Source organism: Epinephelus lanceolatus, chromosome 21 (genome assembly GCF_041903045.1).
Source record: "Epinephelus lanceolatus isolate andai-2023 chromosome 21, ASM4190304v1, whole genome shotgun sequence".
Classification (NCBI taxonomy): domain Eukaryota; kingdom Metazoa; phylum Chordata; class Actinopteri; order Perciformes; family Serranidae; genus Epinephelus; species Epinephelus lanceolatus.
The window spans coordinates 8,888,527-8,911,081 of record NC_135754.1 but is presented as its reverse complement, the minus strand read 5'-3'; the positions used below and the strand labels follow the sequence as shown (position 1 = coordinate 8,911,081).

At 39.8% G+C, this 22,555-nt stretch overlaps 1 protein-coding gene across 1 annotated transcript in view; it reads left to right on the top strand.

The window, feature by feature from the left end:
• The window catches only part of gas7b (growth arrest-specific 7b), an 83,374-nt gene that overhangs the window by 42,552 nt on the left and 18,267 nt on the right, over positions 1-22,555 (top strand). Inside the window, exons 3-9 of the mRNA XM_033611977.2 lie at positions 3,417-3,494; positions 5,391-5,479; positions 8,880-8,933; positions 12,273-12,362; positions 15,838-15,953; positions 16,164-16,238; positions 21,792-21,870. Of these exons, the coding sequence (XP_033467868.1) occupies positions 3,417-3,494; positions 5,391-5,479; positions 8,880-8,933; positions 12,273-12,362; positions 15,838-15,953; positions 16,164-16,238; positions 21,792-21,870 (581 nt within the window). The remainder of the gene's footprint in view (positions 1-3,416; positions 3,495-5,390; positions 5,480-8,879; positions 8,934-12,272; positions 12,363-15,837; positions 15,954-16,163; positions 16,239-21,791; positions 21,871-22,555) is intronic.

The window sequence follows — 22,555 nt, the reverse complement described above, 5'->3', positions numbered from 1 at the left end:
AAGGTCGACTTCATTCTGACATAATTCTGACATAATAATGTAAACACTTTTTGGGCCATTTTTCAACACCATATCTCAGGAACAGGAAAACATCTGGTCAGATTCTGAATTGGTGACTCTAATCTTGGGTGTCCACTTTGAAACTGTGCTGACTGTATAGATCTTCTGTGCTGCCAGGTTGATGATGTTTGTAAAGCATCCATGTTTTGTATCTTTGCAGCAACATCCATATTTCACACATAGTTACGGTTACATATGAGTCTGAACTGACATGGATGAAAACTGTAATTACAGCTTGGCTAGTTTGCAGAGGTGTACAACAGCAGGGCAGTAATTCTGTATGTGTAAATATTTTGTGAAAGCACCAGTAGTCAACCCTATGATGTCGCTGCAATATCAATATTGAGGTTTTTGGTCAAAATTATTTTAGTATTTGTTTTTCTTTATATCACCCAGGTCTACATTAAACTGAAAAATATTTTAAGGGCATGTTAAATTGGGAGTAGTATTGATGAGATAACTTGTCATTTTCATTGAGCTTTGTTGCTTTCAATCTGGCAAACTGGGTATTATCCACGTGTTAAATGTAATATAAATCGTTTTTTAAATGGGATTTTCAGTGCTATCCCTTTTGTGAAGCAGACTGCCACAATAGAAAACAATTTCCCTGAGGTAAGTAGATTATGCTGTATTTTTCTGCGTTAATATCCCATATTTCTCACAGTATCGATTTGTTTATGGCAAGCTAACAGAGAGAAATCAAGGCATTTAGGGCCAGTGAGTAAAGGCTGCGCACTGGTGTTGTACATCAAACGTGAAGGCACAGCCTCTCTCCGTAAGCATGCTGCCAGTTATCCCCTCCATGCGTGTCATCTGAGCTGATGGGCTTGGCTCAGTTGTCTGCTCTGCTAAACAGCGCCAAATAGAGCGGGGCTGGCCAAAAAGACCCAAATGAAATAAGAGCTCTTTACATGTCTCTGCCTCTTCTTTCTGTGCTGACAGTAAAGGGCTAATTTAGCTCAGTGCTGTGGTGAGAATGGACACAGGGGAGAATAAATCAAAGTGAGCCCTTCTATATTAGGTTCTTTGTCTGCCATGCTTTTTGTGTTCCCGTTCTCCAGCATATTTACCCGTAGAAGTCAAATGGGGACAAATGTTGCAGTAGGCCTATCAGTGCCTCTGTGGAGCTCAGTTAAACTTTCCAAACCTATAAAATGAAATATGTAAAATATTTTTCTTATATTCAGTTGGCATTACTCTAAAAGATAATAGGTGATGGATAAAACAATCTGATTCTATCCAGAGGCACTTAAAATAACTGATGTGAAGAGGAGCATGTAGCTGTTAAATAAATAAATTTAAAAAAAGTTCTTGGTAGATACAGTAGCCACAAAATACAAAGTTGAACACAATGGACCCAACAAGCAAGAATGTAACAACTGCAATAGGGGACTCTCGTTGTCTGAGACATGTGTCAATCAAGTTAACATTTCCCAAAATACCTTTTTCTTAAAGACACACTGAAATGAAAAATGCATTTCCTGAATTTGAATCCAGTATCTTGAATGTGTTGGTTATCTCTTTTTACACGCTTAAGTCTTATAACTGCAAAAATCCTTTTCTTTTCTTTTTTGTAAAATGTGAAAAGATTTTTGATGACTCAACATGAACCTAGGGGCCACTAAGTTCTTGTGGAAAAAAACTACTGCAATTGAACTGGAAACCATCAGCGGCTTTTTATGCTAGCTTTTAGCCGTGATGGTGGCCAGCTTTTTCCACAATGTTATGCAATGGGAGATTTTAGCTGCGAGTGCAGTGGTGTCTAAAGTAATTAAAATCTATACTCAAGTAAAAGTACAAATACTGCCATAAAAATGACGCAAGTAAAAGTGAAAATGCCCATTTCAGAGACCAAGTAAAAGTCAAAAAAGTACCTATTTAATAAATTACTCAAAATACAAGTTGCTTTCAAATTGAATATTTTTCAGGATATGAAGGCCATTGTAACAGTATGGAAAAAATGCACCTGTCATTAAAACTTTTTTGTTTTATTGAAGCAAAGCAGGTTGGTTAATCAGACAGGGAATATTACACAAGAGGGAGTGTGCCAGAGTGCCAAAGATAATCACAACTATATTCAGAACAACAGCATGACCTTGAGTGTGATATTGCTCTTGTAAAACAGTTCTACAAGCCCCATTTATTACTTTACAATAATAAGTGACAACAGATTATGATTTGTTTTATTTAATCCCTGATTTAGGCTCCTCCAACACAAACAGTTCCGCAACTGGATTGAGGTTGTTGCCAGGCAACACATAAAACTTCCTTCATACTAGCTTGCTGTGTTATGTAGGTCTACACATTACCACAGGCCAGCTACTTTGTATCATGTACATTTATCTGTATGGTTCTGTTGACAGTTGCTTTGGCAGCATATGTGTGATTTCGATGAGTTAACAATATGTTACGATATCGCCTGATGTCGTATGGGCATACCTGGTGGTTTGCAGTGAAGTATCCGAGCATCTTTTATTTCCTTCGTCCTCTCCTCACGGCCATAAATAATTTGACTTAAATGTTATTTGTGGAAATATGTTCATCTTTTCAGTGCAAAGTTTGTTACGATGACTGTTGATGTATCAAGCTCACTCTGACATAAACTGGACCGTTTGTGCTGATGGAGTATACTACTGTTCTGTTATTCAGAGCACCACACTACAAGAGAGGCAGAGGTTATTTTTGTGAAGAGCGTCAGAATGAATTTCGAAAGCACCCATTGATTAATCTGCAGGTGGTAACATATGTTCAAATGGCTGGCTTAAAAATATACTCAAGTAAGAGTAGAAGTACAGTTTAAAAAAAGGAACATGAAAAGTTAATGTTCCTTAAAAAACTTCTCTTTTACTCATGTGTATTACTTGAGAGTGTCCATTCTGTAGTTTCTTTTTATGATTCTTAAAACACAGATATTGTTTAATATTAAACCCATTACTCTGTAAGCTGTTTTGCTGTTAGTTGACACTTATATATCAGTATTGTGCTCACAGATTGAAGTTGTCCTGTCATAGCTTTTTGGGCTGGATTACAACAACTCTAATATTGACATATTTCTCTCATTGTGATGACAAAGTTGAAATAAACTGCTTCTAGAAACTGCTACCACTTCTGTTTTATCAGAAAATAACATCTGTGAACCCGCAGCTGATGATGGGTATAAAACAACGATAATGATCCCTCAAACATGAACTGCTGACTGCCAAGTTTGCACCCGTGGATAGGATCACTTCTTCTTATTTTTGCCCAAATGGAACATACAGTTTCAACACTGTTAACAAAAATAACAAAGAAATATGACAGCTGGCACTACTCTCCTAATGTTACTTTTCCCTTCCTTTTTCTGAACACTCCATCAGAGACGACATGGGAGAGACCGTCCAGTGCACCTGGGACCCCCAAGACCGCCCTCCGTCACAAGAACTCTCTGCCGACAGGTACTACAAATCTTTCTCTCTCTGCTGAGCTCTATCACTTCAGCTTACCAGGGGCTGTTAATTCTTCTAAACTTCTAAATGGCACAAAGCACCCGCTCATGCACACTAAACACACATGTAGACACTTCCTTTGACTAATTTTATCTGTAGCCTCAACTGCAGAACTAAGGCCTCCTCTGTCTGTCTTTTGGCCCTGCTCTAAAGGCAGATAAACAGAGAGAGCCAATAAGGTTTGTGTGATGTTTTCCACTCTAAGAAGTGCTCACATGCTGGGAGCAGTCCTCATTCATATCTATCAAACCAAACAGCAAAATCTCTCACACATACTGAGTCAAACCAGTTCATATAGAGATAAGTTGTTACTAATAAGTTTAGTAACTGTTGTGTAACTGACTTGACCAACTGACAAAACCTAAGCAGAATTGCTAATGTGTGACCTGGTTAGTCTGAAGAGGAAAAGAGGTAGTGAATATGGAATATGTTTACCATATCTGACCTGACACACAAAATGCTGTTGAAAGGAATACCTCACCCACAAAAGGCGGAATTTGTGAAGAATACTTCTTCACAACTTCTTGCATGCCTGTTAGTAGGGGTAGGAATCACCAGAGGCCCCATGATACGATATTGTCACGATACTTCCGTCATGGTACAATATTATTGTTTTTTTTTTTTGTTTTGTTTTTTTAAGATATGTTTTTGGGCATGTTTGCCTTTAATTGACGGGACAGCTAAGCATGAAGGGGGGGAGAGAGAGAGGGAATGACATTCAGCAAAGGGCCACAGGCTGGAGTGGAACCCGGGCCGTTGCGGCAACAGCCTTGTAAATGAGGCGCTTGCTTGAAAACTTTGTCAACGTCTGTTTTATATAGTAAGATAAGCTTTTAGAAATAAAGTGTCTCACTTCAGTTCTTTTTATTGCAGCAAAATGTATCTGGTGAATTGAAAAAGGTTATTGATTTTACTTTCCTAGTAAGCTACCAAAAGTTTAATATGTATTGGCAATAGTAATTATTTATACAATAAAAAAATCAATGCTTGGCGTCCGTGTATTGTTATACTATGCTGTATGGATTTTTCCCCCATCCTAATGTCCACAGTCAACGAAGAATCCAAAAAAGTGAAGTGCTGAAGTGTTTTAAATGATTAAATGAGTTTTTAGCAAAGTGCATGTGTTTATGAAGTACTGAGCATATGAGACATGGATTATACTGCACGGATTGTGTGAGAGTTTGTAAATAGATGTTTTGATATAGTTTTGTTTTTTTGGAAGTTTTCTTCAAGAGTTCAAGTAATTGTTAAACAAATGTCAATAATATTAATTGGGATGATTTAACATTTCACCTCATACAAATCATATATTATGCCTCAAATTACAAAACAGAGAGCTAATAATGTTAGCATTAGACCAACTAACGAAATAAAGTTGGTTAGTTTAGTATAATTGGACATTTCCCACTCACTCTAAGCAGTAAAGTTTAAAATATTGTTGGTTACAGTTGGGTTATACTACAGCAACTTCCTGTTCACATCATAATTTACACATACTTACAGACATACTTAGGTCTCTAGTAGCTAAGACATCCATTAACTTGTAATGGTGCAACCCAATTTTGTAAGTTTGAAACGTGCTATCTGTTGATTTGATATATAATGGATTTACAAATAGCAAGTGTAACACAATCCAGATCTCTGTTTTTGATTATCTGCACACATTTATTGAGCTACAAAAACAAAAGGACAGTTCAGCACAGGCTTGCTTTGACTCATAAAGATATGTGACGTCTCCCTGGATCAGCACAACTTTACAGCCCATCTGCAGACACCAAAGAACAAATGAAACTTCTTTCTTTCTCTTTGTCCTCATCTCTCTCTCTTTCTCTCATTTCTCTCCAGTGAATGGATTTCACTCAGGTGGGAGTCCCTTGCATCATGTGGAGCATTCACACAACAGTCTGGTGCGGAAGAGCAGTACAGAGCAACAGGTAAAGCTGTCTGACTGTTGTTGCTCCTATTCCTTGACAACGTGTAACACGCCCACTTGCAGTCCACAACATTTGTGGAGTGAGCATTAAACCCTGGCTGACCCTCATAATACTTCATTTTTTTATTTCAACATAATTTCTTATGCACAGAACACATTTTAACAAAGTTAGATAACCCCTGATCATCATGCAAAGAAAGGACTTGACATTCTTGCTAGTCGTTCATGGAAGAATGAACTTGTAAGCACACAAAATGCTGTTGACAGTCTGAGACTATATCTTTTGCTTTTATTGCACAATATCTCCAGCACAGAGGCCGCCTGCAGTGCTTCAAAATAACAGCCAGGCTTTATCACCCAAAACAATTGCCATTGCACCAACAGCCTAGCCTAAACTCAGCTGGTTACTACAAAACTGTACACTAACAATGTAACGTGTGTCTATTTATAATAGTAAAGTAATGACAGGACCCTTTTGCACTGCTGCTCTGACTCAAGGACGAACTGATTAGAATTTGGTGGTCAAAGGTCAAGGTCATGGTGACTTCACAAAACAGTTTTTGGCCATAACTCAAGAATTCATACACTTCTAATGACAAAATTTCAAACAAATGTCTAACAGAATAGAATGATGAAGTGATGACATTTTATATCCAAAATGAGAAAGGTCCGCTTCACTGTGACATCATAATGTTCTGCAAAAAGACTTTTCTGGCCATTATTCTACATCATATCTCAGGAACAGAAGTGTCCACCTTGACACTGTGCTGATTGTATAGATCCTCTGTGTTGCGGGGTTGAAGATGTTTGTTAAGCATCCATGTTACTATTTTGCAGCTTCTCTATATTTGGAGCATTGTCTGCTGTCATGGCTACATATGAGTCTTTAGACAGAAATGTAAACTTCAACTTCAACTTGGTTTGCAGAGGCATACAGCCACATGGCGGTTTTGCCTTGTGGTTGCCTCTAAGTTTGACAAGTAAAGAATTCTTTTTCTTTTAAAAAAGAATAAAGAAGTAAGATAAAATACCTATATATTACCAAAGATTGACTGATCAATGTTAGCAGCTACTGTTCATATACTTTACCCAGAAGCAGTAGAAGAGGCTGCCGAGCAGAGGAAGTAACTGCAAATGAGAAGAGCCAGTATGAGGAGGAGAAGGAACGGCACATTCATTCTGCGAGCATGACTGGCAGGCTGGCTAGCTAGCTAGCCTAGCAGGCGCTTGTGGAGCTCTGAAAACTTTGGAGCACATTTTTGATTCAATTTTCAGAAAATTGCCAATATTTAAAATCTACAAAGTTGATTTCTTGCATCGAAAATTCTCAGAGGTGAGATTGATGATGAAATAGCATTAAAAAAATAAGAAGAAGAACAAAATAAGTACAGACAAGAACGCATATTGAGATAGGCCCTAAATGTAAAGACACGTCAAAACAAAAACCATCTTGGTTCGTCTTTCCTCTGTTACAAACTTCACCAACTCTGGTTTGGTTAAAATAAACCCATAATGCATGCAGTTAGATATAAAAACATTGTGGCTGTATACTCACTAGATGTTTATTTAAATGGAGTTTAGTGGATTTGGCTGCTTTGTAACAAAAAGTCTATCCCTGTTGGGATCCTTTCCACAAGTCGACACTTAAACTAACAATCTGAGCCTGTCAGTGACAAAAAACACTTTTAGTGGACGTAGTGACAGCGCGAACATGGCCCCCGTGGTTACATGGCAGATTGTTTTGTGGCTGCCGGCTGCAGTCGTCTCGCTCAAAAATGGACCAGTTTAAAAGAATGTTGTTCCCATTAGTCAATTAAACACAAAATCATCAAAGTACTATGTAGGAATTGCCAGTTATTGTTTGTAAACACAATATTTAAACTTGCCCTCTCTCCCTAGACTGCTTGTACGTACTTACAACACAAGCGAATGTAGGAACATTACATATGTTGTGATGGAAAAGCCGATACTTTAGCAAAGCTAACTGCTGGCACATACCTGTCCAAAAGAAAGCAGTCCAACTCCGTGTCACTCTTCATCTCCATCCTCTTCTTCAGTGCTCACCAGTGAAAGTGAAAGCCAACCCCAGAGTCACTATCGTTTTGGAATGAACTTTGTCCTCTTGGTGTCTCACCTCACTATCTATTTATTTTCTGGCACTGTGCTTGCAATTTTCATAGCTTCCTCTTGGATGCAGGCTTTTACAACCTGGTTGCTGCCCTGTTGTAAAGTCCCAACCTCAGCTGAGTGCGTTTATTTACTGGGGGATACACCCCATTCCCCAAAGGTTGCAACCCAGGAGCTCCCCTCCACAGGAAAAAAAGATGACAATAAGAAAATACAGGCAGAGGGCAGAGTTTTTGCAGACAAATACACCACCACACACTTCTAATGCATCAAATAAGTGATGACTGAGAGGGAATAGTTTTGTAAAAGTCTATATATTTTGTTTTTCAAGGAAAAATCTGCATAATATACCTTTAAAACACTTCATACGGGTCAGGGGAACCACAGTTCGGATGATGACAGTCAGAGGTTTCCTTTTTAATATATTACACGCGGATATTTAATCCACTGTAAATATAGAAATAGTTAAGCTTCAGTAACGCACCTTTTACAGTCATTAAAATAAATTCCAGATAACATAATGATGTATGATGCAGTCTTTCCACATTTCAGATCTCTCAGTTCGTCTCTCATTTTAATGGAGAGGCTGATGGCAGTTAGAGCAGATTAATCCCTCCTACAGTATCTGCTCCCCTGATCATAATTAACCAGGCAGTCAGGGTGCAGTTATACAGGATCCACCCACCACTTATTCACTCTGTCTCCTCTCCTTTCTCTCCTTTGCTGCATCTTACACTCGTGCACACACACCCAGCCATTCAAAACATAAGACACACTTTTGCTACTGAGGAGTCAAGGTCCTGCTCTCTTTTCTATTTTTAATGAGGAGGTGTAAAACTCCCTACAGTTTTCATCTCACTTTATTTTTTTATTCTTTCCAGATTTCTGTCCCCTCCGCACACTCTCACTCTGTGGGTTCACTCAGGACACTGGAAATCACTCGGTTATCAGCTTCTGTGTTAAATATCACACGCACGTACAGTACATCCACAAACAAAGAGAGAGAAAGCCAACCATGCTTTGCTTTGCTCTGCAGAACTATCGTCCCTACTCTGCACAGCAACGCACACACATACACAAACACACACATACACACCAGCAGCAGCAGCAACAGCAGCAGCAGCAGCAGAGAGAGCACCAGACAGACGCTTACAGCGCTCGCCAGGAAAACAACTGTGTTTGTGTGCGTGCGAGTGACAGTGTGTGTATGTTGAGCAGTCATGTCTGACACGGAGGACGGAGGTTTTGACGGAGCGTCCTTCTTCTCTCTGCAGAGTCCGGGATCAACGTCACCCACCAGGAAACAGAACAAGGAGACCACGATCACGGTGAGTGGGGCAACTATCGGAAACTCTTAACTAACCATGAACTCACCCTGGCTCTCTACAGTAGCCCTGAAGGACCAGATTTGATACCAGGAAAGGAGAGCTAGAGTATTTTTCCCCCCCAAGTTTGAAAAGGAGGATGTAATTTCCAGGAGTGCAGATTGCCCAGGTGGGATCTGTTTTTCCAAATACATGTTTGCTGCATCAGTTTGTTCATAAAATACATGAATACATATATTTAACACATTGGGACACTACAAACTGTGTCTTGACAGCTGCAAATGAGTTTAATTTCCTCTTCAGTGTTGCTCTCTCTTGTATTTCTTATTCATTCACTCCTGTGAGAAGTGTTTGGTGCTTGTTTCCAGTTGCTAGTATACAGACACACAGTGACATCATCCTATTCAGCATCCAGATGATTTCTGCTCTGTTGTCAGGTTGTCGCATCCTGTTGGGCCTTATGCTCGGTAAATAGCAGAGGTGGGGGTGGGAGGGCATGTCTCGGCTTCCATAGCAACCAGGGTGATGCTATTGATAAGCAGATGAATATAACAGGAAACAAGAGATAAAGGGAGGTGAGCAGAGCAACTCCTGGTACCAATTTAGCTGCTTCTTATACTGTATGCTGAAGGGTGAGACTTGAAGGAGTCATTTGACCCTTGGCCAGCATGGCCCCGATCATACCCAGTTGCCAAAATACATGTTGGAATTATATATTTATGCAAACCATGGATACATTACATCTGTACTTTATTTTGTAGCTGATATGTTTCAACATATTGCCTGTTTGGTGGCTAAAAAGTTGCTGGAAGACGCAGCAATGGCTCGCTAAATAACAACTGATGTGTCGCAGTGGTCTGGCAGGGGTTTCGCCTAGGTTCCAGGCCATCCACCATCCTCTCAAACTCCCAATGACAAAGTCAGCTCATATACTATGTCACTAAAAACATTATTATGATATGATGATATGAAAAATACAAATGTAGCTTATCCATGGATTGCAAAAACATACAGTGCCAACAGTTTCTCATAGCAACTGGACTGCACATGTATAGTTTAAGAGTGGCAGATTTACTTGATTTCAGACAAAAGCAGGAAAAAGCAGAAATGCAGGCTAGCTAGTTAGCACTGCTTTGGCAAACAACAAGTGAAGAGACCCAAGGCTTGGCAGGCCTGACATGCTTTAGTGTTTAGCTCAGATTGGACAGTTGTTTGAACAATGTTAACAAAGATCATGAAAGAAAGTGCTGGAAGCCAACCCAATCACCAGAATAAATGCTGGTATTGTACATTTCTGCTGATCCACAGTTATATTGCATTTACATTTCATATGTAGCGGATTTGTTAAAATTTTACTTTTTCATGTTTCAATTTTATGTTGTGACAACATTATTGTTAACATGTTGTGGCAACAATCCCTTGGTCAGGGTTAGGAAAACATTATGTTTTGGCTTAAAATACCTGGTTTGGTCGCTACAAACATGGCTTCAAATGTCCCAAACTCTCATTCAAAAATACAGGCTTATGCTGCTACAAAAATACCTGGAAGGTGTCCCAAACTCTTGATAAACAACACAAGCCTTTGCTGCAACAATCATGCCTAGAAACGTCCTAAACTCTTGTCAAGAAACATCTTTTGTCACTACAAACACCAGCTGGACATGTCTCAAATTCTTGTAAAGAAATACTTGATTTTCCTGCTACAAACATGCCTAGAAATGTCCTAAACTCTTGTTAAAAAATACTGGCTTATGTCGCTACAAACGTGCCTGGACATGTCCCAAACGCCCAAATGTCCCAAAATGTCTGCTTTTGTTGATCTTGACCAGCAGTCTGGTCACATCATTCACCATCCCCTCCTCAACCCTGCTCATATACATGTAATCTAAACTAAGTCACATGTATGAAACACACAATGCCAACACTTTCTTCTGGCATATGTATATGAGTGCAAACAAACTTATCCCCTCATTTGAGACTGTTGGAAGTAGCCTTGCCCTCATCTTCACCAAAGGAAGCGGAGGTCAGTTTAAAGCCCCTCTAGCTGTCGACCTCAGCAGTGATTAAATAGGAGAAAATTATAAGCTTCATAACCCAAGATAAGGTTGAATTAGGGGTCTTTTTTTTCTTCCTGTATTTCAGTCTGAGTATTGGCTCTGGAAAAGTCATCAGCAGAACCATATTTGTCGATTTGCTCTAAAAGGCTTTGACATTAGACATTAGAGAGTGTTCACTGGTGCCACTAAAGTTTTTTAAATAGAAACAGTGCATCCTTGCTGCAGGCGGTTTACCTCCTGAGGTTAATTGGAATGAATGTGAGAGCAGATAAAGCTCCTTTTGTTTGCCCTGAAGTCTGAAGCTAAACCTGGTGTCTGTTTGTATCTTTATTATGAGGACATGGCTTTAAATTTGTTTTCTTTCTGAGACCTGTGGTCTCTTCCCATTCCGTTTGTTTCTTGCTTTGCTTTCTTCTTTCCTTGTCATGAAAAATCTAATTTGTCATCTGAAGAATCTGCAGAGCAAGTTTGGCATTTTCAGAGTTTTTGTTCTGCTAAACCTCAAAGTGATGACTTGTCAAACCCTAACCTTGTGCATTTGTATCCAAAGCAGCTGTGATTTCAGAGGGAGAGTTGTATTATCCTGTGTGAATGCATTTCATAAAGTGGAGAGGTTAGAGGTGATTGTCTTTTACCTTTTTTTTTTTTTTTTACTACCCTAGAGCTTTAAAATAATATAAAAGCACTGCACCAAACCCTGAGCACAGAGAGTACTAGAGTGACATGCACAGTCCTATTGAGTTTAACCTCAGAGCAGAACTGAGCAGCTCACAGCAGGGAGCCCTGCAGCCAACTTATTCAACATCACTACTGCTGGGAGAGCCAGCAGGCAATTAGCTGCACCAAGATAATTAAAGACAATCTTTGGGAATCCATTTTGCTGATTGCTGTGGGCCAAAGTAGAAGTTCGGAGTGTTGTGGTAGAGAGCTGAACGATGAGTCCCGAAAAGGCTGAGAACCACAAAGGCTCTGCATTGACAGTAGCATCCCAGAGGACGGGTCCAGTAGAGAAAAGTGAATCAACAATGCTGGGTCGATTGGAAATGTCTTTTTTGCTTTGGTGTGTTCTCGGAGCTGCCCAGATGAGAGTGTTGCCAAAGCAACAGAGCACAGAGACTACCTTTAATACCAGAACAGAAGTCTGTGTGTGTTTCTGTAAACTGTCTGCTAACACGTGGAACACTAATAATGCTGCTGTACAGTACAGTGGCATCAAAGCAAAGTTGTCTGTCACGATACTAAAAAGTGGCCTCCTTGTGGTGCTCTCTCTCTTTCTCCCTCTCAGATTAACTGCGTGACTTTCCCGTCGCCTGCATGCATGCCGGAGCAACAGCTACTGAAACCAACCGAATGGAGCTACTGCGACTACTTCTGGGTAAATTCACCTCAACATTTAAGAGGCTTCATGTTATTGTTTTGTCTACTGCAGTGTTTTTTTCCTGAGTAGTTGGATAAAGTCCTGCACCCTAACAACATTGTAACTCTTCTTCTTGGGCAACTCATCGTCACACACATACTACTGGAATCAGCGCTTCATTACAGTTATTTTAGTTCGTCTGATGAAATTAATTTAGAAATCAAATTTGGGCGCACTACTTTATGTAGGAAATGTACAAACAGTTTATGAGAACAGCCTGAAGTTTTTTTGTCTCAGATGGTCTCAGCTGCAACTAACAACTATTTTGATAATCAATTAATCCATCAATTATCACATGAGTGATGAGTTTAAAATCATCATCATGTGAGCTACACAAGTCACAGCTTTGGCTGGTTTACTTAGCACTATGGCCCCCACCTTTAGAGACGTTGTCACTGTGTGTGCCGTGCATCATAACATAGTCCCACCTAACCGATGATAACATTTGTTGCCAACAATATTCAATGTCAGTCAATTTAGTCAATTAGTTGTTGCACCCCTAGTTTGACATACCCCAAAATGTGGACAAATATAAGCTGAAAACACAGATAACCATTCTCTATTTATGACACAGTGCCATATGTTTGCTATTTTATTTGTTTGTCCCAATGTGAAATGAATGCATTATAAAATGCCCTAAAAAATTCCCACAGTGGAGCCAAAAAAATGTCATGTCCATGTCCATACAGTACTTTCTGCTCACAGTCATGCAGCCTGTCAGTGATGTCCAAAATCTCAGTTCACTGCTCATTATAGAGTCAACTATCACATGTATTCTTTATTTTTTCAATTGTTGAAAGCACTAAGGTGATGCCCCATGGCAATGTCTTTAAATCTTTGTAACAACAAAATTAGCCCTTTTTCCATTCAGATACATTATTATATAATATTATCCAGTTATTCACAAAGAAAAAGGCTTTGTAGTGAGAATACCGCTGCCAATAAAGGTGTTTAGTGCCTCTCAGATACAAAAAAATATGGCATTTCTGAGTAGAAAATAGCAATATATGGCAGGGCTATAAAATATAATATATATGACATGCCAAGTGACAATGATAAAAGGGAGTAAAAGGTTTAAAATGTTACATTACAGCACTTCACTAGGTACTAAGAATTTGGATATTAAAAAGTCTCATTTTAGTTTATGCCCTGTTTTGGAACAATAACTCCCCAAACCAGGACGATGAGGAAACAGAGGGAAGAGGAAGAGGATCTAGATGAGGACACTTTTGAAGAATTAGAATAACTAGCAACCGAAGAAAGAAAAACAATCCTTTCTAAATATGATTTTACCGCTGTTGACATTGCTGCTCTCCCCACTAAATTACTAAATGAACATCCCAAGAGTCTGTACGGGCAAAAACAACACTGGATCCTTTTCATCTTTCAACATGACTCCATATTCATCTGATCCTGGCTGTGCTGCATGCTGAGAATCAGCATAGGCTTTAATAAAGTCCAACAGACAGAGCGGTAAGATCATACATTACATGTAACTGGCTGCAGTGCAAAGAGCCAGCTGGCCTCTGCTGCTCTGTTTGGACATCTTCCACCCCTGCAGTGTAATCTCTACCAGGTGTGGTGTGTAGTGACACACACACAGGAGTGGCAACACTGTGGTAAGAGAACGTGAGTCGGACCAGAGTCACCCTCAAACCTCTTGGCTTTAGCCTCTGTTGTCAGGATGTTGTCTGGTGTGAGTTGATGGGCTTTATAATCAGTTTATGGACCTTCTCTTAAGTAACCACTTCACTGCTGCCTTTCTGCATTAATCGGATTTTTCTTTAAACATTTTGTCAACAATAAACCCATTATTGGGATTAGAAAATTTAATTAGCGTAGCTGAGCATTAGCAGTCAGTTGGGGTTGCATTTCTGTCTACATGACAAATGTAAGTCCAGTATTGATTAAAGGGACAGTTCACCCAAAAATCAAAAATACATATTTTTCCTCTTACCTGTAGTGATAATTATCAGTCTAGATAAATTTGGTGTGAGATGCCGAATGTTGAAGATATCAGCCATAGAGATGTCTGCCTTCTCCCCAGTATAATGGAACTAGATGAGCACTCTGCTTGTGGTGCACAAAGCGCCAAAGAATTACATATAAAACTCAACAGCAATGTCTCTTTCCAGAATTTATGACCTGGTTACTCAAGATAATCCACCTTGTTGTGAGTCACATAGGAACTATTTTCCTTATAGTGAACCACACCCACCAACCATATCACTGATTAGAAGGAAGCTACCTATTTCATCCAACCACAGGCTAATTGAAAGGAAGTCTTGAATGTGATAATCGGTTTGTTCAACCCCTGGACTGAAACTCAACAAACAACTGCTGTTGGAAAAAAAAAAAAAAAAAAGTTTGCTTGCACTGCATTCACAGACTCGGAGAAACCTTAGAATTCAAAAAGAGGACACAGAAAAACAGAATGATAACAAAGGGCCATACAAGCAAAAACAAAAACAACCTGGAAGTCACAAACATGAGCCTCTCGTCTATGAGTAGATGCACTCTTCCTTCCTTGATATGGTTGGCAGGTGTGGTTCGGTAGAAAGAAAATCATTCCTACATGAAACTGCTGACATCAAGGTCTGGCACTTTGAGCACCATAAGCCGAGTGCTATCTAGTTCCATTATATTAGAGAGAAGGCAAAAATCTCTATTGCACTCTGGCACTTACACTATACCAATCTATACTGATAAATAGCATTACAGGTGAAAGGAAAACAGTTGATTTTTGATTTTTGATTTAGCTCTGTTTTGGTCTCCACACGCTCCTACGGAAGAATATCCATCTTTTAAGCTGTGAAATGCTTCACTATGTTCCCCAGCTGGCTGCTAACTGTGTCTAAAGCTGTTTGGTGCTGAGTAGGAAGTGTGCAGTGGGTTTATCAGAGCATTTAATAATGAAAACAGCTGGACGAGGTTCATTTTGTGGCTCGCTGAAACCAAAACACTCAAACTGCAGAGTCAGCTAAAAATTCTGTAAAAATGTGTCCCTACAAGGGAGACTTTTCACATTACAGATATTTGTTTTATCTGTAGCTGACATAAGAATATTGATCAGTGCAGCTTTAAAATTGTTACAAAACAGGTCAGAGGTAGGGAAAGTCTTATTACTGACTTGCTGCATGCAATTGGATTGATTTTGCATGAACAAGGTTGCTACAGTGCATGTAGTTGTAGTTGTATTGTAGTGTGTGTTTCTCCAACATAAATACATTATTCAGTTATGACTTTACTATTTCCATCATATCAGAGATGGACTTGCCTGATTGTGTGTTAATGCAGCCTTTATCTGATGGAGCCTGCAGCAGGCTGTTTGTTTCACTGAGCTAGTTGGTCAAGGTGTGATATTGTCATGTTTGTCGCCAAGTGTTTGTTTGTTCAATGCGTTTCTCGTGTGCTTGCTGTGTTTATCTCGCAGTCTGATAAGAAGGATCCCCAGGGCAATGGCTGCATCACAGGATTCGAGGTTTTACTGCAGAAACAGCTGAAGGGGAAACAAATGCAGAAAGAGATGGCAGAGTTCATACGAGAAAGGTATCAGCGTTTTCATCAGCCGGCTCCCCTTTTCACACCTCATCCTCACGTTACCATGAAAACCATACAGTTGTCATTAAAACAAACCGTTTCCCCTTTTTTATGCTCATTCATGTACATCACTGTGTTGCACAACACATAAAACGCACATGGAAACAGTCAGATTGCGTAAAGGCTGTGTGGTAATGAAACTCTCTACTTCCCTCTCAGGATAAAGATAGAAGAGGAGTACGCCAAGAATCTCTCCAAGCTCTCCCAGATCCCTCTAGCGAGCCAGGAAGAAGGGTGAGTGAAGGAGAAGGACAAACCTCCTCTCATCACAGAGTAGCTTGTTACACACACGGCTGCATGGAAGATGTGAATCAAAAGAAAAAAAATACACGTCAACATTTGGAAAAGAAGTCTTTCCATTATTCAGCTGCTTTAGAGATGAGGAGGCTGTAAATTATGTGTTTGGGGCTTCTTCCACAATGTGTTTTGAAATAATATAAATGTGATACTTTATTGCGCCATAGAGGATTTATTTCTTCCCAGGAAGGTCAGAGGTCGGGGTCAGCTGCAGAGCAACAGCCATGACGCTGTAGAGGTTCAGTATCAGATGATTGAAAATCTGGGAAAATGCATAAGTGGCTGAAAAGCAGTGTTAATTTTGGCAGCTATTTTAGATTTCGTCTTAGTCTGTAGATGAAACTGCTTCTAAGTTTTAGTCACATTTAAACCATTTTTTAGTCTCGATTTAGACAACAACTCCAAGTGTTTTAGTCGACAAAGTCATTACATTTTAGTCCACTTTCATCATTTCTTTGGTCAGAATGTTTTTTTCTCTTTAAACTGATTTAATGGGACTAATACAGTTATCAGAAATAAGAATCAAGGCTTCAGGTTGCATCAAATTTTATTTAGACGTGGTTTTTTTTTTCCAACTGAGACCATAAATAATTGATTTGAGACAACTACACAACTAGGATTTATACCCAGGTTTGCTGTAAACTCTGACTTATTGATCTCACTGTTAAGAAGCAGAAAAATATCTTTATTTCAGCCTGATTTTTTTCTGAATCTGCAACATGTTTTAGTCTGGAGGTTTAAACTCATCTCCTCACGCAGAGTCTGTGATTAAAACTGGGCTTTCAGCTCTGTCAAAGAAAAGTGCACTGAGTCCAGACTATTTCCACGCAGCATAGCTACACTCACAGATAACCGAGTCTCCTACCTGCCACATCCGGCAGTTGCTGCTATGGTTTAGTGGCTAATGAAGGGAGCTAGCTGCTAACAACCACGGCTGCAACTAGCTCACGAACTCCACAAATCCATCCAACAGTTCCTCCATCCACAGTCAGACACACACAGCAGCTTATTTACTGCCGAATTACAGCTCGAGTGAAACATACTAGCATCAAACTATTACTGATGTTTACTGATCTGTTGCTGTTCGAAGCTCATACCGGTCATATGACAGAAAATAATCAGAAAATAACTGCAAATGTAGCTGTTCTCAGCTTCTTGATTTAACACATTTTTTAAATTAGTTTAATAAAATAATTTATCATTTAGTTCTCTTTTCCTCTCATTTTGAATGAATGATAGTCCGCCACTAACATTTTAGTCCCGTCTCATCAAAGAAAACAAAACATACATTTCCTGATAGTTTTTATTATCAAAGATCTATTTTGAGCTCGTCAACGCCTCGTCTTTGCCGTGGAAAATAAGTTGTCAATGAAAATTTATTGTCATAGTTTTTTATTAATGAAAAGAAACATTGCTAATTTATCAGGCAAAAATGTCATTTTATATTGACAATATCTTTAAATGTTGTTCTTTCAAATGTGCTCTTTTAAGCAGTGAGAATTAAAGATGGCCATCTTATTTTCGGACGTTTTATCAATTTAACAGTTAATCTGGAAACATAGTTGGAAGAATGATCAATCACATAAACTATTCAAAGCTTAGTTGCGATCCTGGTGCAAGTAAAACATCAGCAGTTTCAGCATGAATGTTAAGTTATGCTTTCACTGCATCTGCTGTTCTGCTGCTTCATCTGTGCCTAGAGTACCCTGTGCACTCTTAGAGTGTGGTACACTGTGTAACTGAATGGTATATGTAAATTTTAACAGTGATCCAAATGAACGGTCCAGCTCCAAAAATAGAAAATCAAAGAATGTGCCAGATGTCATATATCCAGTCATCCCCCTGGCCATGTGTCTGCACAACCTTTACAACTGTAATTGGTTGGTTGCCATCTCTAGGTGAATAGCATCCGAGGGAGCTTTAAAGAAAAACAGCCGTACTCAGATGGTTCTCAACCAATGTCAGTGTTAACCTTGCAACTATAGCTTGAGTTGGTGTCTTTTGGTGTTCTTTTTAAGCTTCACCCTTCTACTGGTGTTAGCATGTAGATTACCATATAAAAAAATCCACTATGATCTGACATCAGTTTGTAGCCAAAGTAGAAAAAACTTTTCAAACAGAGTATTCAGAGCAGTCTGTCTATGACCGAAAATATGGAAAAGCATCAAGGGTCCTCTTTAAAGTCTGTTCTGAGTGGTTTTGGAAGGTGGAAATTAATGCTAATATCGAATTAGTCGGCCAATCAGCCAGTCAGGCAAACAGCTCCTCGGTGAGTCAACTCGCCGACCAGGCGAGACATCCCAGTGTGAGTGTGGGTCTGGAGGCCCTGTCAGTGATGCTGTGAAACAGTACGGCCTTCCTGTAAATCACTGGATGCTTTGATCTCTGTCATGCAGCATATTTCAGCTATTAAGAGAGAGCAGAGCAGCGGAGGTACAGAATGAAGGAAGGGGGGGTGAGAGTGAGGATAAGGGCAATGTGATTTGAGGAGGCAGACATTTAGTTGTGTGAGTGTGTTGGGGGTTGTAGGGGAAAGGGAATGCAGGGAAACCCTGCGGGGAGAAAGAGTCTGCTACCACTCCTCTTTTCTCCAGCCTGACAGCAGAGGGGATATCACGCTGAGGACAAGTCTTTGTCTGATTCTCGGAGGGGACGCAGGAACATGGAAGGTAAACTAACAAGAAGCTGAGAGGGGCACGGCGGGCTAAAGACACCCAGAAGAGAAGAAGCTGTGATTTGTACGGACGCCGCCGATGGCATCGTTATTGAACTCGTCTTTATTAAGAGATTCCACGAGGACACAGTGAGGGCGCGTAGCAACGCGACAAAATGTCTCTGAAGCATCACGAGCTGCAACAAAACTCTCAAAAAGAACAGTTTCAAGAGGCCAAGTGATAATGAGTGTTAGTCATCTGTAAATGAAGTTTACTTCTTTTCATTTATAAATGCACAGATGGAGAAAGAAATGTTTCAGAATAAATAGAATTCATGCAGTTTAGAGTGAGTTATATATTGTTATATATTATATATTTTTACTTTTTGTCAGCAAAGTTTTTCTTCCTGAGTTGATTCCTCATAAGTTCTTGTTCTTAGTTAATAATTGTTAGTTAATATAAAATATTATTCAAATACTAATAATGATAATTATAATGATAATAATAACAATAAAGGGGGCACCAGTGGAAGCTTGCATATTTTGCCAAATGTGCTAGGTCCAGCACTATATAGAAATGATTACTCAGTACACTTCATTTCACATCTAAACACTTACATTAGACCAAGAAAGGAGTGAAAATGAGACACTCTGCAAACAAGGTTGAGCTGGGTTTATCCTCCCCTGCACTGTTTACATGCTTATATTCTTATTAGCATGGTAATAGAGGGCCAGAGTGGGATGGAATTGTCCCATATAGAATCCAGATTATGCCATCCGGCTCAGTCTGCCCACACCCAGAAAAGTGCAACACAATACTTTCATTATTCTCTCCCTCAGACCAGCTCTGTTGTCAGACAGGACAATCGCTGTTTTGTTGGTCAGTTCCGTCCATCCGACCGGCCGCAGCCCAGAACCAGCCGTCTATTTATTCCTGAATTTACCATTTGTTTGGTAGAGATGTGTCCGTGAGGCATGTGACCACGTTTAATGCTACCAATCGTGCACTGTATCAGCTCTGTTGAATCGAGGGAGCACATGGCAGGAGATACATTTTCTCTGAGATACAGTATTTTGTTGGGAAGTGACCTTCTTTCAGTGGGAACTATGAGACTATAGAGACATGACAGATGTAATTTACTGTGTGAATAGCATTTAGAGTGGTGCAACTTTTTGAACTTGAAATCATGACAAAAGAAAAAAAGGTTATCATTCCTCTGATGGAGAACATACTGTACCTGTATGAGCTGCTCAACCATGAAACAGCCTCTTCACTTGCTTAAAGTGTTGAACTTGAAACTCTTGTATGAGGAAGGAAATACATTAAACATGTTTGGTAGACCTCAAAGATACACACAGTATGTTTTGATGAGTAATACTGAATGTAAATGTAAACTCTACAGGGCACCTGAATTAAAGTTTAAATTTTCTGCAGGTGGCACTCTTTTCTTTGTTCAGTCACGTCGGCTGTTTCTACTCATACTCACAACTCCATTCCAAACAAACCACATTTCCAGCCGCAGCTGTGGTGCCAAAACCAAATGTTTTATAGCAAGACGTAGCAGTTTTTCCAGCCATGATTTTTTGACCAAAGCTGTAATTGTGGCACCAAACTCGACGGCACCATAACCAGAAGTCTTTTGTGAGACACTGCAGCATTTCTATCCAAGGTCTATCCAAACTGCGATTGTGGCACCAAAACCTGGTGCTTTTTAGCAAGACATTGGTACATTTCCACCGGTGGTTGTGGCGACAAAACCATGTGTATTTTTTTTAATAGACATAGCAGCATTTCCAGCCGCAATGTGGCACCGAAACTGGAATCGTGGCACCAAAAGTAGGTGTTATTTAGGAAGATATCACGGCATTTCTAGCCATGATTGTGAATGTGTTCAGCAAATCTGTAGAAAAGATTAAATAAGGGAGATTGTGCACAAATGATTTCAGAAGTTAGGTCACTATAGTATGTATAGATTCAAAGCAGGAAACTGTAAACATGCAGTGACACTGAAGTTACAAGCACTGAATCTGACCCTGTCACACTCTGTTGTTACAGCTAAATGCGACTAACTAAAAGGAAGAATATTTTAATAAGTCTAAGTTTGATTTAAATTGTCTAACTGCAAGAGTTATCGTTAACTGTGGGATGTGAAAATATTTCAGAAATTGATTGTTAAAACTAAATTTTTTAGAGCATTTTTGATGCAGTAGACTTGCAGGTGCTAGACTTCTCTCGGACAGTGTCAGGAATGTTTTGGGTGTCAGTCTGAGAGAATTCCACACATGTCTTCCATTCAGAGCGATGCTTTGAAGTAACCCGCTTACCCATAAAGAGCGTCAGGTCTGGACCTCAGGCCTGGTGGCTGTGACTGTCTGCCTGCTGGATGATTGTTTAACAGCCCTCAGTGTGAGGGAATATGAAGAGGCTTTCTGCCTTCAAGCTCATTATGAAACATTCACTTTCTGCAAATCAAAACAAATGTGTGGCCTGTTAAAAAGACAAGTTATGTTTAATTATTACGCAATGTGCAGCGGCTAACTTAATTGTCACGCTTATCTACAAAGCCCTCTCGGTGTTATTGCCCCCAGCTGTGAGCCATATCTCATGTCTCACACATCCTAATCATCTGTTGAACTGGCTGTGGACCTCGAGCTCAGCTCTCGAGATTCACTGGTTACTTGTGTATGCGTGAACTTTTGCACCAGCTCTGCTGCTGAGCCCCGTGTGTCTGTGTGTGTGAGGGACACGTTCTGCCCTCCCTGCATGTCTTTATGGAAAAGTGTGTGTGGTCCTTTCTTGTGTAAGATATTAAACACCCTCCTTCATATCTGTGCAGGACTCTGGGGGAGGCTTGGGCCCAGTTGAAGAGGAGCCTGGCAGACGAAGCAGAGGTTCACCTAAAGTTCTCCTCAAAGGTAATTCATCACACTTCTCTCCGCCTGCTTGATGCTCACACCTAAAATTCTGTTAATTCATGTCTGTAAAGATTGAATGTGAAGCACATTTCTCCACATTAATTATGAATGATTCACATTCATTTGACTGCTCAAGTGTTTTTGTGTACTTTCAACAATTGGAACAGTGGTTTTGAAACTGCTTCAGTACGGAGCCAGAGGGTGGCAGCTGGCAGCAACAAAACAGGCTACAGAGTAACCATTTAGGGCATGTTCACAATGTCAATGCATGTCCACTAAAAGTGCTTGTTTTTGCCACTGACAGGCTCAGATTGTTATTCGAAGTGCCTGACAGCATCATGGAAAGGATCCCTACAGAGATAGACCTTTTTGTGTAAGAGTAAGATCCTTTTTGTTTAACCAGAAACAGGCCCAAAATTGTCATATCCAATCACACCGGACTCCAGTTAAGTAAACAGTAATTTTAGCGTGTATCATGACAGAATATTTTCACATCTAACTGGGTGAATTAAGGGTTTATTTCAATAAAATCAGAGTTGGTGATTGTTGACAACAACAGCTGAAAGAAGATCCAAGACCTTTGTTGTGAGTTTTAATTTGATTTCAACTTTTTTACTATGACATGTCTGGTTGGGTTGGTGATAGTGATTTAGAGGCTGTTTCAGGTTGACAAAAAGGATCTTAC